At 44.0% G+C, this 17,974-nt stretch overlaps 1 protein-coding gene across 1 annotated transcript; it reads left to right on the top strand.

The window, feature by feature from the left end:
- Positions 1 to 124: 124 nt before the first annotated feature.
- On the top strand, positions 125 to 17,974 carry LOC306708014 (enhancer of mRNA-decapping protein 3-like). Its single transcript, XM_079175698.1, has 7 exons — positions 125 to 181; positions 1,075 to 1,256; positions 1,908 to 2,104; positions 7,885 to 8,238; positions 14,056 to 14,209; positions 15,413 to 15,630; positions 15,987 to 17,974. Exons 2-7 carry the CDS (start codon positions 1,093 to 1,095, stop codon positions 16,319 to 16,321), a joined length of 1,422 nt encoding a protein of 473 aa, XP_079031824.1. The 5' UTR covers positions 125 to 181; positions 1,075 to 1,092; the 3' UTR covers positions 16,322 to 17,974.

The raw sequence follows: 17,974 nt of genomic DNA, 5'->3' as shown, positions 1-17,974 counted from the left end.
TGGCCATCACATAAAGGTGGATACGCTCACTAGTTTAAACTTTAGAGAGAAAGCGGGAGAGAAAGAATCACAACAAACCCACGTGGGAGATAAAGGAAGTGACGTCGCGCACCGAACCGGAAAACGGCACAAAAAACAGCTGCAGCTTTCCTTGACACCACGCTACAGATTTATCGACAAGGTACATTTGTCCTTTTATCGACTGAATATATGCGGGTTGAGTATTCAAGAGAAGTAAAGACTCGTGTCAAGTTTACAACAGTCATCTTAGATACAGAGGCGATATCGATATAGAGGCGAAGCTAATGTTAGCTGTCTAGCTAAGTTAGCACAGCATACCGGTAGTTAATGTTGTGATTTCCCGTATATTATTCTGAACGCTGCCCTCATGGATGTTATGTTATGGTTATTTCCCCCCTCCACGTTTTTAATAGTCAATTCTACCTCAGACACACGCGAAAAACCTTTTTAAATGAACGGTAACGTTAAGCTAATAGTCGCACAAAGCTCGCTAACGGTAATGAAACACATTATAATACGTCGAGCACCTAGCAACAGTACGCTGTCAATTAGTTAGCGGTTATCCCAGTTCAAGTCGAATGTAACTTGTCTTTTTTTAACAGTAGTCTTCTCTTCACCGGTGGAAGTAACGTTAACTCACAAATGAGCTAACGGTACATTGCAGTGGTGCAGCGTGGACCAATTGGCTAGCTAATTAAGATCAGGTGCTGCAACGTTAGTGGACCGAGTACACCAGCAGACCATGACACTTTGTATGACGTCTTCGTTTACAGTGTACAGGGTAAAACATTTCTCCACACATTTAGCAACACTTAATAAGATAAGATAATTAATTGTTAAAACAATCCCCCAATTTTTACAGCACACCAATTCTAAAATACTTATATCAGCCTCTAAAATGTCTGTTTCAAAACGTTCAGATATAACTCCTCCCAGGTTGCTAAAACCCTTAATATCCTCATTGTACTCGATTGCAGTGACGGACCTGGCTGAAATAGACGTAAAGTTACTGTTACTGTAGGTTGATTTCTCTTGTTTGTGTGTTTGAACCAGAGGATCACAGCGAACAGAATGGCCACAGACTGGTTGGGTAGTGTTGTGTCTATAAACTGCGGGCTGACGTTGGGAATTTATCAGGGAGAGGTGTCATCTGTCGATCACGCCAGCCAGACCATCTCGCTGAGACAGCCTTATCACAATGGTGTCAGATGTCCTCTTCCCGAGGTCACTTTCAGGTAAGAAAGAAGAAGGATGCGCACACTTCTTCTTCATCAAGCATCGACAGAAAACGCACAGATTCAACCAATTCACCGTGGGCAATGATGAACGCTTTACATTGGGCAATGTTTGTTGGTGGGAACCAACAAGTCTCTAATGTTCACATTCAGCCATGAATCGGATTTATAATTATTACCGCAACCAAAGAGATTATATTTTAGTGTGAAATGTTGTTAAAGGGTCTAAATGACATTTGGTGAAAAGGGCTGACAAACAAGTGCTCTGTTTTTAATGCATGTTAGATATAGTAAAACCATTTATACAGGACTGCTTTTGACCATTTTCTTCTTTTTTACCTTTTTTCTTCTTTCCTGGATGAAAATATATATATATATATATATATATATATATATATATATATATCACCGTCTACATTTTAAATTCAGGTCCAGCTCTAGATGTTGATTTAAATACTTTTGTTTGTTTTTTACCACATTTTTAGGATTGTGCAGCCTTAAAACCCTTATCTCTTTAAATGTTAGTGCTTTGTCCACCCAATGTGCTCAACGGGCCATGCCTGATCGTTTTATGCTTTGGCATGCTGACTGAAAATTGAATTGCAGTTTGAGCTCTAAGTAAGATCAGTCATTTGTTTTTGTCTTCTATAGTGCCATTGATATCAAGGAGTTGAAGTTCCTAGATATCCAGAATACAGGCAAGAAGCCCGGCCCCGGTCAGAGAGCTGCAACAGAATCCAGCTTCATACCTTCAGCACGCCATGGTCAGAGTAACAGAGTCGCTCTCCCTCATGTGACGAGCAGCAGCTCCCACTCCAGCACTGCACCAATCACCATCCTACGCAGAGGTAGGCAGATGGGTGAGCCTGGGTTTCATCACACTTCCCGGTTAACTGTCTTTGATAGACAATACTGACATTAGAGGTTTATAATGCTTAATAAGGAGCTGCAGTGTAGAATGCCGCATAAAGAAACATCTCATTAATTGGTAATGCCTTTAATTGAAACTGGGAGAATTGAATTGTTTGACATCTCGTGTGTAATTGATGTCTTTTGGCGTTCTAATGAGTAATGGATACACAAAGTTTGCTTTGGCATCAGCAGCAGATAACCCAATAGGGTTTTGTCCCGAAGCCTGCGACACCCAACACTGCAGCTGATAAACAAGCTGCAACAAGTGGACAGTGTCCAAGTGGAGCATGATTGTGCAGTGGAATACGAGAAGATAAGAAAAGCTATTTTTACAAATTGTCCAAAATATTAAGACGGTTTGACACACCTTTTCTTTGGAAAGACCCATTTATTTAAAGATTTTGCTTATTCACCGTGTCGCTGCATTTCCCAGTCCTATTGTTGCGAAGTTCATTTTGGGAGTCGTGTACTGTATGCCAGGAATTTACCACAGCGATGGCCAAACACCACTCCTCTGTTGAGCAACAGAACATAGATATTGTTCGACTTAAGGAAATGTGACGCACAGCAGTGTCACAATTTACCCATCTTCTTTTAGAAATGTCAGAAAGATGCGACCGAAGACGGGCTGAAGATGTAAAGTCACCCAACGTTGCTGTTTTTGATTGTACAACAGACGCGCGTGATGTTTTCTAGTCCACAATGGGAAGGACTTTCCGGCCTCCGATTTTGTGTGAAAGTACCAGGATGTGAGATAGACTCCAAAAAAATGATATTGTCCTTGTTCATGGTAATAAAGGAACATGTCACGCAGTGCAGCATTGTGGCTCATTGATGTGTTTTTAACACATCCACTGCATACATCCTTTAGTAGTCCCATGGCGATGGGATTTTCAGTGTTACAGCAAAAAGAAAAAAGCATCAGTTTATAAAATGCAAGATAGGCTTGTAATAAATACAATTGTAATAAACAAATTATTGCACATAGGAAATATTGATGCCATATGTTATGTACAATTGTGTCTTATTTTTATTGTTTTACTCCCTGATTTAAACGTCTTCTAGGCTTTTGCCTCACGAAATGAGTTATTTGTCAAATACTCTTATTTATTTATTTGTTTTTGTCAAAACGGCTTTAATAGTAATGAGTAAGAAATAGTAATGAATAAACTAGCTGTTTAATATAGCCTCTATCGTGTTTTTATGTTCCATCTTTAATCCCAAATGGTTTTGTGTAAATGTAATATGCCACGCTGAACACCCATGTGCCGTCTTTTTCTTACGTCTCCGACTTCCGCTGGTAACCCTGTGTTTAACGTCACGTTGCTATGAATTGTGGGTAATTCCCTCAGGCAAAGTCTGCAGATGTGCTGATTTACGGAAAGGGTTCTTAAAATGCTTGAAATGTCTGCAAGAGAGCCTTCAAACCCTCGACAATGTAATAGTGGGACAGTCCTTAACCCTCACAGACTTTTCTTTTAACTTTTTGACCGCAGCCATGGTAACAGGAAAACCAAGCAATGTCGTGCAACACAGTGGCCGTAGCAAAAACATTCTGCCTTTGTGAAGCTTATATTATTGTTGTTAGAGCTCAGACTGTGTAGAGTTGTAGTAATGGTTGTGGTTTGTAGTGTTGATGAGCTGGTTCCTTGTCCAGTGTCTTAGTCATCGGGGCGATACGGGTCAACTTGTGACCACTGTTTCTCTGGCAGACGTCGAGTCATTGGAGAACGTAATACGAGTCGTCTGTAGCTGTGTAGCAATCACTCTCTATGTTTAAAGTTCAGAGGCTGTATCATGTCATGCTGTTGGATATTTTGTTGACAGATATTTTTATTTTTTTTATTTTTTTGAGAAAAAGCTTATTATAAAACCTTCAATTTAACGTAGTTTTGCTATTATGGCAGCAATTTGTTCTGGTTTAGTTTATGGAAATACCTCTAAAAAACCATTAAATGTGATAAATGGTGAGGACCGTTCTGCCGTCACATGTTGATACAGAAATGCACATCTGCATTCTCCCCGTCCCACATTTGTACGCTGTGAACATCAGAATGTGTTGCTCAAACTCCCTGATTAGATAAAGCCTAAAAACAGCATTTTGTTCTTGTCAACAGGAAGTCTGCTTGGACAGCTCCGTGGCCTCTGCCAGAATCAGTTAACGCCGGTTCACTTTCACACTCAGGATCACCAAACAATGGAAGAGTCAGAGGTCAATAGCATTGGCTATAATAGACTCTGCGTAATGTTCTTCAGCCGGGTTGTAAAAATGACCTCTGCCATGGCGCCTTTCCTGTGCATGGAAGAGGGAGCTAGCTAGAGGAAGACAGTCTTTCACTTTTTTTGTATTTGTTTCTAATGAAAAGAAATGGGTACATATTGCTCTCATTTTTTGCTTTGTGTCAGCAAGACTCGTAGCTATTTACTCCCTGCGTGTCACTCATTCCTATACAGAAGCTTGAGCATGGGACCCCCCTCCCCCCCTCCTAAGATTCCCATAGCGTGCTAAAGGCTTGTACCAAAGTTCCTCTTTACAATATGTGTGTGACTAAGATCAATAAACATTCCCCCTCCCTCCCCGTGTCTGCTCCTAAAGAGGAGGTTATGCAAAAGCCAGGCTTTCGTGCCTCAGTGCCCTCCCATTCTTTCTCTCTCTCTCTCTCTCTCTCTCCACATCTCCTCTCCCTCCCTCCCTCCCTCCCTCCCGCTCAGCACAGGAAACCCCCCTCCCCGACAGGAAGGCAAAAAGAAGCATTATCAATTGTGGAAGCAATGTTTACGTTTTTGTGGGGGGGGTTTTTAAACTTTTTTTATTTTAATCTCTAGCTCTCAGGCTGGTGGCAGGGGAGCCCAAATTGCATGGGGCCAAAGTGCTGAGTGGCCTGGGCAGGGCCGGTCCTTTCACACGCAATGCCATGCTCCCAAGAAGCCGCCCGGCCACATACAAGGGAAAGCAGGGAGGGAGCGTTGCTTATACAAGATCGCGGATTCCAGAAATGGTTCTCTGAATATCTGCCGTTTATCTTTCTGGGAGAGTAGGATGGGAATTTAGAAACCGCTTTTGTGAATGATGCGCATCTCATTAAAAGTGCATTTTGGAAGAGGACCATAAGACTATGCCCTTCAAAACCAGCATTCTACCTCTATATATGGAGTGAAATTGTCTACAGTTCAGTTTTTTTTTTTTAATGAATCGCTGCTTCAGATTTCTTGTAAAACTTTATGGAATATGTTTATTGGAAAGGTTGTTTCTGTGCAACCATGTTTTATTTAGCCTCACACTCCTGTAACTTCACACTGAGAGCGTGTGTGTGTGTGTGTGTGTGTGTGTGTGTGTGTGTGTGTGTGTGTGTGTGTGTGTGTGTGTGTGTGTGTGTGTGTGTGTGTGTGTGTGTGTGTGTGTGTGTGTGTGTGTGTGTGTGTGTGTGCGTGCGTGCGTGCGTGCGTGCGTGCGTGCGTGCGTGCGTGCGTGCGCGCGCGCGTGCGCCACATCTCTGACTGGATGTTAATCAGACGCAAAGTTGTTATTCCCAGAAGTCCCTTTGGTCTTGCATTGCACGCATTTAGCCTGTAGATTCTGTTTCTATCTAAACCCATATCAACTGATTTCTTGATGTCAGTGACATGACGGCACTCTGGTGAAAAATGACTGCAGTTGAAATTGAATATCGGATGTTTAGTGACCAGTTGGGAGATCGCTTAAAAATAGTCACAAATATTCCCTAATTTGATCCATTGTTACAGTTAAGCACTGTGTTTTCAATATGCATGTTTTTAGCGGTACAGTTTCACCATCGCCCACATTTCACTCTGAAATATTCCTGGCCCGTGGACCTGTGTACTAATTTGTGGTGGCAAGTTTGTCAAAACGGAAATCGGCGAAGTTCACTCTGCGTCTCCTCGCTTGTTATTCATTAGCCTGTTTGACTTGGAGCTCTGCCCAGTTCATTTACTTTTTCTGATTCGCTGCATGACAAAACACTTCCTTGTAAATAAAGACATTGTTGGCGTGTGCTAATAAGGCTGCTGGCTTTCATCCCTGTTCACACAGGTGAACACACCAACCCTCAACCCTTCTCCCCAACAACACGCTGCTTTTCTTGCTTCTTGTAGTTAGTAAATCACCTATGAACACTTGTGCACTTGTTAGTGTATAGAGCAGGATCAAGAACGTTAATATGACTTCATATTTGTGGAAGAAAAACAAATCAGTGCTGTCTGTATTGGTGGCCTCATTATGATAGAGAGTCAAGTTTCGAATTAGCTTATAATCAGTTCGTGTCTTGGTATCGATACCAGTGTACTGTGACTGAGCCTCCCAGTATCTTGCGTGAGAGAGTCCAAAGTACCTTAGCTGCCACAGTGACAGTAGCGTGAGACTGTGCCTCTGTCTCCCGGTTAGCGTGAGAGCTCAGCATCGTTGGGGTTGAAGGCCAGGTTTTTCCAGTTTTTCTTTTTTTTTTTTTTTTTTTTGTTGTCTGTTCACGTATGTAAACTTTATTGAATACCGCTCGGTCGGCCATTGTATGTTTTGTGCGTCTGCTGTGTTTTGTTCTCGGAGGGCTAAAGTAACCGACTGAGACGATAAGAAAAGTACCAGACAGAGAGTTGAGAGACAGAAGGAGCTACAAGCAATCGAGCCAAAATTTTGAAAGTGCTGAGCCCAGTCATGTATTGTGTGTGTGTGTGTGTGTGTGTGTGTGTGTGTGTGTGTGGATCACACCATTTACAGCCCGATGATGTGCAGTAAGACTGCTCATAGCGCCTTTCAGAAGCCATTAGCATGTGAGCAGAGCAGAGAAATGGGAGGATTTCTGAGTTATCTGTGTATTTTGGGTTTGAGATGAAAGACCAGATGGGCCCTTGTTAGCTCGGAGCAAAGCATCGTACTCTTTGTCAAAGACCCTCGGTTTATCAGCTGTAGTGATCCTAAAATATCTTTTCTGGAAAGGTGTACACATTTGATATGTGTTTTACTATATTGTCATTAATTAAGTTTATACACCAGCCTCCATTTAAGAGTGCCCACAGGGGAAGTTATAGTAGGTGACCAACACATTAACCTGCTAACTATATTGCTTCCATATCCCATGTTTTTATGCTAAATAGTGGGACTTTAAGTAAAGTGTTGCCAAAATGTCTCCTTTTATATTTTTGGGCATCAACCTTAAAACCATCTTTACTGCTGGTTATCGTAGATGCAACTGAATTCATGATTAACTGGTTGAATTAAAGACCAATTCTCGTTTTTGATTAGATTATTGTAGCTCAACATTTTTATATACAGAAGTAAATGTGCAATGATGTGGGAAAATATCTTTATTTTTCTCCAAAGTTGAATCAAGCAAACTTATTAAGTAAACATTCTGCATTCAAATTAAGCAGTCCCCCTGGATTTTTGTTCACGCCAGTGTTTCTTCATTTATTTTAGTAATTATTAATGAATCATTGCACATCGAATCAGATGTGATTATTTGGACGTCTATTTGCTCATGAATGTGATGTTTCTTTCTACCCTGGACGCGAGCCAAGAGAATTTAGTATTTTAGTTTTCTTTATTGGCGACGCATGACAAAAAACAGGTGATTTGATAGCGGTGGACAAAACAACGAGACGAATATGACATTACAACGACTGTCAGAAAGTCTAAAGGTGGGGCATGGGTGCGGGTGGATGACTGACTCGTGTCTTTTTGCTTCCATCTCAATGTCTCCAGCCCCCACAGGTCCATCTAACAGCAGAGGGGCGACGCAGGCCACACAGAAGAAGAACAGTGTGAGGAACGGAGGCCCGACGAGGACGAGGGACGACGAGTGCTTCGGAGCCGGGACCGAAGAGAACATGGAAGCAGACTTCGACTTTGAGGGGAACCTGGCTCTGTTCGACAAAGCCGCCGTCTTCTCCCAGATCGCCGGGACCGGCGGCCACGGCAGCAGGGCGCAGCATCACAACACGCAGGGCGATCAGAAGCCCCTGTCCTATCGCCATGACGAGAATATCCTGGAGGCGAAGCCAGTCATATACCGGCAGATAACGGTGCCCCAGCAGGGGGGCAAAGAGTACTGTACCGGTGAGAACAAAACGCATGTGCGCACACACTACCAGCGGACCAACACACTGTTAGGCAATATAAGAAACAACAACAACCTGTTGTTATTGACTTGATGGCAGTTTTTTTTTCTTGTCAGTCACAATGCTAGTTTTTAAAAACAAGGTGTGTGCCGAGAGGAGTTTGTCCTAATGCGGTTTTGTATCTATGTTATGAGGACAGAAACGGAATAAGTCGGGGTTTGTTCAGAGCGGGTCTTAAGGTTTTTATGGCGCCACATTTTATCAGTGAGCATGCCAGCTTTGTGCACAGTGTTTGTTTTGGAAGGACTATTTTATTTTTCGACCGTGTTTAATCTTTGACCAAACACCGTTTGGAAGCACAGTTACAGCTCTTGCCAAAAGTTGACTCTTTTTTTTTGTTTTGTTTTTACATTCGATCCTGAGCACAATACTGTGAAGCGCTTACTGAGGAATGTGCCGTAGCTTCCCATTCTGCTGAACACAATGAGGAAAAACAACATGCACTATAAAGGGGGCGGCTGGGGGTCTCAGTGGATACATTAGCCGGAGAAAAGTCACCTTTGGGCAGGCTGACTGGAATCATAACCTCCTGGTTACTGGTCATCATGACTTTTGACTCCACCCCCCTCCCCCTTTATATGGCCCACAGACGATGAACCCGTCCTTCTTCACACTTCTGCTTACTCTAGGAACCTGAGCGTTACGTAACTGGTTAATACACACACGCACGCACACACACACACGATAAGTTAATGGCATGCTCAGACAGGCCCCGGCGTTCACTCTGTAGGAACAGTGGAGGGTGGTGTCGTAGAAAAGGGCTGAGTCGTACGGTGTTTGAGTAGGTGTCGTACCACGACTACAGGGATCAAACTCCACCTGTGTCTGGTCTTCAAGATAAGCTAGTGTGCATTGCCACGGTGGAATAAGTTGGGGACGTTATTTCTCTGGCGAAATCTACCTGTTTCTCTAGTCGTCACCCAAAGTTCTACGTGCAGTATCTCAACCTGTCCTGAACAATAATAGAAGGATGACTGTAGCAAGTATCACCAGGCTGTCGGTCTGACACCGAGCAGCTCGGTAAGGAGCTGCCGTCCGCCATTCGGCAGACCACCGCCAAGCAGAGCCTCCTTTTCTTACCGTGTAGGCAGATCTGCTTCCCAGGGCTGTCATCGTAATCTGCGTCCTCTGCACTCTGTAATTAGCGTGCCGCCGCACAGCCTTACATAAACAGCACCTCTGAAGCAGGAACAAACCGCAGCGCTCTTGACCCGGAATCTTTGCCAGTAAACAGATAAGTCAACAGTATGAGAACAGAAAGAACAACAAACACTCTGTGCGAGGGTTGCCATAGCGCACTGGCATGGGTGTTTGATAGGCATGTTTCTATAGACTATTGTTAATTGTGTAAAGAATTGTTGCAGTCCGTGTAAGTTTAGTTCTGCTATTGCCTTGTGTGATTGACTCCAGCTGTGGAGCAAAACCTCTGTGCAAACGAGCCAGGCCGCAACACAGATTGCAATCACGCCAACTGTCAGCTGGTTTTCTTTTATTTATTTACGTATGCCATATCGCTTCGGAGAAAGCACAATGCAAAAGACGTGTGTAGGGCTGCACAATTAATCGAATTTTAATCGCGATCACGATTTTGGCTGCCACGATTAAATGAGCATGATCGTCTGCGATATTGACGTTTAAAATACGTGCTCTGCTACATATCAAATCAAGCGCTTCCTCAATTAACAGTCAGCCAACCACCAGGGGGCGAACGAGATGAGAGCTGTCATGCGCGCACCCTGTAGAAGAGTAGAGAGACGGGAGCTTGAAGGACGAGTACTTGTGCTTAAATTATTTACATGGTGGCATGTCACATCTGTCACTACATGGTCGCGCGTTTACAATTCCCCTGCTCTCTGTATCACACACGGCGGTGTTCCGCCCGATCTGCGCGCACGATGCAACAGTCGCTCTCCTGAGTAGCAACAGTCGCTCTCCTGCAAGTAGCAACAGTACAGTCGCTCTCCTGCAAGTAGCAACAGTACAGTCGCTCTCCTGCGAGTAGCGAGTAGAGCGCCCCCCCCCCCCCCCCCCCCCCCCCCCCTCCCCCGCCAAGCATCTAAGGTCCGGTAGCTGGTCATTAATGAATAATCGTGATTAATAATCGTGATCTCGATATTGATCAAAATAATCGCGATTATGATTTTGGCCATAATCGTGCAGCCCTACATGTGTCATCACAAGTTATTTGAACCCTTATGACCCAGTGACCTTGGGATGGATCTTCTCCTGAAAACTGCATGCTGTCTGGTAAAGAGAAGGAAAACGTTGCGATGCATTTTAAGTTTCAAGCTTCAGTTTTGGCGTTGTGATCCACAGACCTTCAGATTCATTTTAGCTGATGTTACAAAGTTCTTAAATTCCAGAGATCAACAGTGTTTTCACGCGATGATGGCCTAAAATGTCATTTAATATAGTGAGAGAAAGATTCTTTGATCGCTTCTAAGTCCACAGTTTTTGACGTCATGATTTGCAACTTCTTGCATTATCAAACCCCAAAATTGCAAGAATCATGCAAGTACATCCACTTCATTCGATATGCTGAACTACTTCAATATTTCTAGTTATGGGCCAAGGTGTCAGACCAAGATGTGATATGACCAAAATGGGGAAGAAAATAGAAAGGAATCTCTCAGATTACCGCATTAAGCTGCTTTTCTATGCCCCTCACCGTGCTACCTCCTCAGAGTGCAGGTCAACATAGTTCAACTCTGGCGGTGCGGCGGAGAGGAACGGCCTCGTCTAACCCTCCCTAACCCAGCACTATCCTCAGTCACACATGGCCCGCATCCAGCCGGCATGTATTGCTTTCAGTCCCGTCAGTTCCCTTGTCATGCTTGAAGGATTGCTTCCAGCTCAGTTTATTTTAGTGCTGCCGCATACTCACGGCTACCCGGTTCAGCTAGTTGACTGGTGAGTTTTTGTTTTTGCACCACATCGAGAGTGTGTGTGTGTGTGTGTGTGTGTGTGTGTGAGAGAGAGAGAGAGAGAGAGAGAGAGAGAGAGGTAGGGAGGGAGGGAGGAGGAGATGGCGTGCGTATGTTGAGGGTTTTTGGTAGCTGCAACTTCAGCAAGAGAGTTATTAAGAAGCGCACCTGGCGGGATGGTTGAAAAGCAATCGGTGCGCACGAGTGCAACTCCCACTTCCTCTGAGCTCTGCACTCGAGGCAGCAGTTTGCATGACAAGAGGCAGTTGACGCTCCTGCGCTTATTCCTCACGTGAGGATCGGCATTTCTGTCACATATTGGCCGTCTTTGTGCGGTATCAATAAAAGAAGAGCGGGAGGGGATCAGGGCCGACCTAAAGATAAGCAAGAATGTCAGCCAGGCACGGCATGAGTCTGTGTTTATAAGTAATTATCTTGTGTACGTGGGTGTGCGTGTATCACTCTGTCCGCTTTGCATGCCAGGGTGAAACGGTGGCAGTGCAAAGATTGGCCACCAAGTTGTCAGCTACCAGGCCAGAGATCCGTAGGAGGCCATTAAGGAATTAACTGCCTCCCAGCCGCTTTATTTATCAAAGGGATCCTGAGCCCTGCAGTTCCCCCCAGCTTGACTTTCATAACCCTTCTGATCTGCCACGGGCAATAGACAGCTAGGGATTAGCAAAACGGCTCTTTAAAGGTTTCCACACGCTTCAGTTTGTACAACCACAGTTGTGGTTCTCTAATACAGTTGTTGAAGAAAAAAAGAAGTACGCAGGTGAGAGCAATTCTGACAAGGTTGGGGGACAAAGGGATTGAAGCGTTTTTCTAAAAAGATGGTTATGATAAGAGAAAAACAAGCTTGATATGGCCGATCTGTGCCACTGCCCTGCTGCCAATCACAAGTCTTACATTGCTATTTGGGCAAGTGTACAAAAAAAGGTAGTTTACTCAGTGTTTTAAGTGGTGTGTGTGTTGCATGTTTGTCAAGCAAGCACAAGGAATGGAATTGCCGTAGTCAGAGCCTTGCTTCCCCGTTGCCAAATGGACTTTGTTGACACCAGCAAACGACAACAGGCCTCGTGCAGCAACATTCTCTTAAATGTCTCTGAATTTTCTGTAATGAGAAAAAATAAGAGAAGCCGACTCTGGATACACCAAACTCTCTGAACCATCCAAATGTGCTCTTACCCAGGTGTTCTGAAAGATGAATCACACATTGTATTGATCATACATTGGAGGCGTATGACTGATTATCAGCTTAAGATACGTTCCCTAAACACTGTATAAGAGCAGGTGTTGTACTGTATGCACATGCCCAAGAACTGAAGAAATGCCACCAAAAAAGTTGCCTGTTGGAAGAATTTCAGCAGTAGTAAAATTGAGGTACTGTTAAAGTAAACGTGATTTTCGAGAGGGCTATAGTCTTAATTGGACCAGTAGTGTTTTTTAGCCCATAGATTTAATAATCCAATTGTTATATCTACTCTAAAATATATAATAATCAAAAAATATGTATGTTCCTGAAGATATTTTCTTGTATGGATTCCTCCATGAGGCCCGATGTCTGAGTTTGGCCCCAAATGAGAAAAGCGTGAACTGCTGTAGTTGTCGGTGCACAGAACGAGTCCACTCGGCAATGAAGAGAGTTTTGGAGGTGTTTCCATTAAAATGACCATTTGAAAACAGTTGTGTATTCTTTAAAATGCTTAATAACACAGTTCTATACAGAAAAGGCAACTGCAAATAAGTTGACATATTTCAACCAACAAAATCAGTCTATGAATTACTTCATGGTTGGTAGTTAGTTTAACAGCCTTTGGTAGATCAGTCAACAATTCATTTTAAGAGACGGGGTTGAGTCCACTGTTACCGCCGTGCCTCCCTCGTGTTTAGTCCTCCCCAATCTCTCACCACGAGCCGTTGGGATACAGGTGCAGGTGTTCATATATGTACACATGTGATGTTTGTCCCCTTTGCTGTCACGCCAACCTGCCTGCCGCATGTTTTGACTGAGACAGCAGCTGACGTGGGGGGTCCATCCCGGAGCTCAGGGCTGAAGATTGGTCAGACGCGGCGGGGATGGTGCGTGTGAACTCGGGGCCCCGCGGGGAATAGGCTGCCTCGCGTTTGTCATGTTTTGTAAAGGCTGCCAATCTCCCCTTTGTTGCAACAGACAGCAGCGACAAACAGGAGAGGAAATGGAGAATCTTCCGTGATGGGAACAAGAAAGGGTCATGGAGGAGGAGGAAAGCCCCCCCCCCACCCCCCCCCTAACTCCCGGAGGGGGAGCGGGTTCCCGTGTTTATAGGCCAGCTCTTGTCGTTATCTTAGGGGTCAGGTTTCTGGGTTTCACCTCTCGTTCTTATGAAGATCTAGGACAGTGCCGGTCTAATTTAGGAATACGATACACGTCAGACCATTCCGACGGATGCGGGAATGTAAGAGCACAAATTCTTCAACTTTTTTTCGTATTTTCAGGAGTTTAGTATGAGATTTTGAATTTAAGCGTACCTCAAATATACCTAGTGGCATTTATCCCACTGTGACATAAAATAAGAAATCATTTTTACGGGGACAACATTTACCAACATTTCGCTTGACAAGACTTTGATAGTGACAGAGGAATGTTACCGACAGTTTATTGTTGAAATTCTCTTTTTGCTCCTTGTGTTTTGTTTAAGGACACCTCATCTGGGCAGACGTTTTCTAGAACAGGAAGATGTTTTCATCTACTCTGTCACGCTCTTATGTTGTGTCGCATCAGACGTGAGAACGTTTATAGAACAGCACTAACGTGCTGTCCATCTCCCCTCTGTGTTGCCTCTGTGCAGATTCAGGCCTGGTGGTTCCCAGCGTCCCCTATGAGCTTCACAAGCGTCTGCTGGCAGCTGCAGAGCGCTGGGGCCTGTCTCTGGAGCGCAGGCTGGAGACGACCGGCGTCTGCTCCAGTCAGATGGCTCTCACTCTGCTGGGCGGACCAAACAGGTGAGAAATACCACTTTGGTCTCTGGTGCAACGTCTGCCGAGTGTGTAAAGAAATAAAAGGCTGGGTGACCTCGACCGACCCATCGGTTGTGCAGCGCACTGCAAATAGAGCCACTGTCACCGGTTTAATTAGAAGAAGATTGCGCAACAATGTACCAAAAGTCCTTCTCTGAGTAGTTATACCATCATCAGAGCAGGTCCGTCCAACCTTTTTGTTTTCATGTCATGTTTTTCCAGTTTCCATGGCACTTATCTTTATTACCAAGTTCCTACATACGTTACATGGTGAGCAGTCACACGGCAGGTCAAGAACATCCAAAGACTACTGCTCAGGTCAAGTGTAATGTAGAGAATCAGTGGTGTTCCACTTTTTCCCCATCCCGCCATTCAAGTTATACTCAAAGTGTACACATACTCGAGCATTGAATCAAGCTTCAAATGAATGTATTGCTTGTATGTTAAGTAGTCAAAAACAACAACAAATGGAACATTTTAAAACTGTGATTAGAAATAAGATGGTGGACAACAGTGTTTCATCTTCATCTTCATCACTAAAGTGCCTCTGATTACAACAAAGAACCTTCAGGTGGCCTGAAGCCACTTAGAAAACTAACCAAATTATGTTCTTATCTTCATTTTATGGACAGCTTTTTATTATTATTATTATTATTATTATAAAAATAAATCTCTTCTTACACTGTTTGATGAAACACTTTTTCTTTTTTTCTTTTTGGGAGCAACCTTGTCCCGGTTTAAATTTAAGAAAGATGATGTCATAGACCAGTGTTTCCCTTTTCTTTTCTTCTCGGGACCCACTTTGTAAAAATTCCAAACCACTGCGACCCAATTCCTAATAGGCCACATCAATTATGAGATGAGCGACTCTGTGCGTAAATGAACGTTTCTGACCACTTTTAGTGCCGTTTCCGGACTTTTGTTCAATCAAAGAATTGTTCTTTGATTGTTAGTTGTTTGTTTTTGAAGCCAATGTGCATGCAGTCTTTTAACCTACTTGTAGTTACCTCTTATTGTTACATGTGTGTATGTTTAAACAAACATGTCTTATGTTGTCCTTGTCCAGTCAGCATGTTGGAGATGGCGCATGTTTGTTTGATCACATATTTATTGTTCAACTCCTGAATACTACATCGGCTGTCTTTCTTTCTTCCTGGAGTAATATCGTCGTCTCTTGAATGTCCCCAGACTCACCCCCAAAAACGTCCACCAGAGGCCCACTGTGGTCCTCCTGTGTGGGCCACATATCCAGGGAGCCCAGGGGGTCAGCTGTGGCCGACATTTGGCCAACCACGGAGTGGAGGTCATCCTGTTCCTGCCGAATTTCGTCAAGATGCAGGAGTCTGTCACCGGAGAGGTCCACCTCTACAGCAAGACCAGCAGCAAGCAGGTGGCCAGCGTCAAAGGTAGAACACACCAACGGAGAGTATGTGGATTGTTGGCTAACCTGTGGAGTTAGTGACACTGATGGAAAGGGCCGTGCTGGTGATCCATGTGAATATCATTCAGAGTTTCTGTGAGAGGAACAGCTAATGCTGTCCTGTTGGAACAGACACGCACAGATGAATGTCGCCCTCTAGTGGAGCAGCAGCATTGAAGGCACGCAGCGATCATTTATGACTCCACACATTTTAAATTAATTTACATAGATGGTAAGGAGTGTCTCCTGGTTTCAGTTATTAGCCAGATCCCAAGTATTCTCATGTCTTTGTTCATCAACTTCATGCCTCATTCTTCTTCTCCTCCTCTTCCTCTGTCCCAGACCTGCCAACAAGCCCGGTCGACCTGGTCATCAACTGCCTGGACTGCCACGAGAACCCACTGCTGAGGGAGCAGTCCTGGTACCAATCGGCCGCCGACTGGGCCAACCAGAACCGGGCTCCCGTCCTGAGTATCGATCCCGCGATCGGCGGCCAGCATCAGGCTGTCGAGGCGAAGTGGACCCTCTTTTTAGGCCTTCCTTTACCGTTAGCCGAGACGGAGAGCAGGGTCTACCTCTGTGACATTGGCATCCCTAAACTGGTTTTCCAGGAAGTTGGAATCCGTTACCACTCACCGTTCGGATGTAAATTTGTCATTCCTCTACACACGCCATAAGAGAGAAGCCACTGACATTGAACTCAGTTACAATAGGAGGGAACGGTCTGCTATTCAGTGGGTAATGGTACGATTGTGTATGTGGCAATAGCTGAAGAGCAACAATATGACCTAAAGAATATTTAGTCGTAAAGTGTCGTAGTCGTAGGTCTTTTCCCGCTGCCCCTCTGGAAACTCCCGGTGGGGGGGGGTTGCCGCGCGTTGTATGCGACGCCTCTTGTTTTTGAGAGGGAAAGGTTTCCTGTTCTTTGGCGTGTTTTGATAAGGGCTCTGGATGACGATGTGAATGTGTTTACAAAACGCTGACCACTGTGAGTCGGTGACCAGTCAGAGCAGCAGAGACACGGTTCCTGTTTCCTCCTCCAGATTGCATGTGTGGGCCAGTCCCGACCCCGTGACCCCCGTGCACAGCTCGGCCTAAAGCCGTCTGCCAACCCAAACCTGACATTCATGTGGCCCACATCTCCATTGTCTTTCCATTTCATGCAATTTTGTACTCACTCAAATAGGTGTGTTTTGTCTAGTAATGGTTGTAGCATGTTTTACTGAAAATGGGTTGTCACACAGAATTTATATTTGTATTATTTGTATTTATATTTGGAATACATCTCAGGAACAATGAATGAAAAATGTAAAAAACGTTATATTTACATTTACAGTACATCCGATAGCACTCTCTCCGCCCGGTTGGGTGAGTTCATAACCACTGACGATGAAAAGTAGCTGCTGGCACCCCTGAGGATTAATTTTCTGTATTTCTGAAGTCTTGCAGATTCGACAGGATTTTGAAGCACACATTCCAAGCACCAAAAACATCTTGGGCCAGGTTAATCTCTAGGGATTATAGCTAGTTTGGTTTAGTGAAGCCTAAGAATTATTTTTCATTTTCGGCACCTCAGATTCAGCCACCTTCAGTGACGTAACCATTCCTCTGGTTTGGTCGCCGTAGCGTTCTTCTGTTAAAACCTCAGATCAGCAAACTGTCAACTTTACAAGTAAAAGGACAACCTGATTTTAGACTGGCAGCTATGCGCTTTTGAAATTATGCAGGTGTCTTTTTTTTAAGGTATTGTGTTATGGACTTCTTTTCCAACAGCAAAAACTCAAGTACAAGTTCAAACCTGGGAGTAGAAGAAGGCTAATCTGTTGTTGGTTGTAATATTAATATAAATCAAACCTCCACTCAGGGAAACACGAGCAGTTCAAGACACTGCAGCCTCTTTCTCTGCTTTTTCAGAGCCACTTTTTTTCTTCTCCATTACAGCAAACACTTAAAATGTAATCATGATTGTGATGAAGCAATCATGTTTAAACAAAACAAAACATTCCTTGTAAATTTTGACTAGGGATGTTCTTGAGATTAATTATTGTGAGTGGGGGGGAAAAGGAAAATGTACAAAATAATGTGAATTTAGTGCTGATGGATTTGTGTATCTCATTTTTTCGGAAGTGTAGTCAACTTGGAGGTATTTTGTACCTGAGGTTTTTGACTAATTTATTGCCAGCCTGCGTGGTTATTTCTGACAAAGCTGTATGTAAGCCTGGTATAGAGCAAATGTAGCGTCCTCTAAAAACATGTTGATAATGTGTCTTTAGGTCTACATGTGAATCCTGATCTTCTGACGAGAATGCAAATGAAAAATAAAAACCTTG

This window comes from Pholis gunnellus (assembly GCF_910591455.1).
Source record: "Pholis gunnellus genome assembly, chromosome: 1".
Lineage (NCBI taxonomy): Eukaryota > Metazoa > Chordata > Actinopteri > Perciformes > Pholidae > Pholis > Pholis gunnellus.
The sequence above is the reverse complement of the archived record's forward strand: the minus strand, read 5'-3'. Positions and strand labels throughout refer to the sequence as shown.

What these genes read in the sequence shown, in the direction of transcription:
- LOC306708014 (XM_079175698.1), top strand. Translation starts at nt 1,093, where the DNA reads ATGGCCACAGACTGGTTGGGTAGTGTTGTGTCTATAAACTGCGGGCTG. An exon ending in CTTCCCGAGGTCACTTTCAG is followed by an intron (nt 1,257 to 1,907) that starts GTAAGAAAGAAG and finishes TGTCTTCTATAG; the next exon opens with TGCCATTGATATCAAGGAGT. An exon ending in GGGCAAAGAGTACTGTACCG is followed by an intron (nt 8,239 to 14,055) that starts GTGAGAACAAAA and finishes GCCTCTGTGCAG; the next exon opens with ATTCAGGCCTGGTGGTTCCC.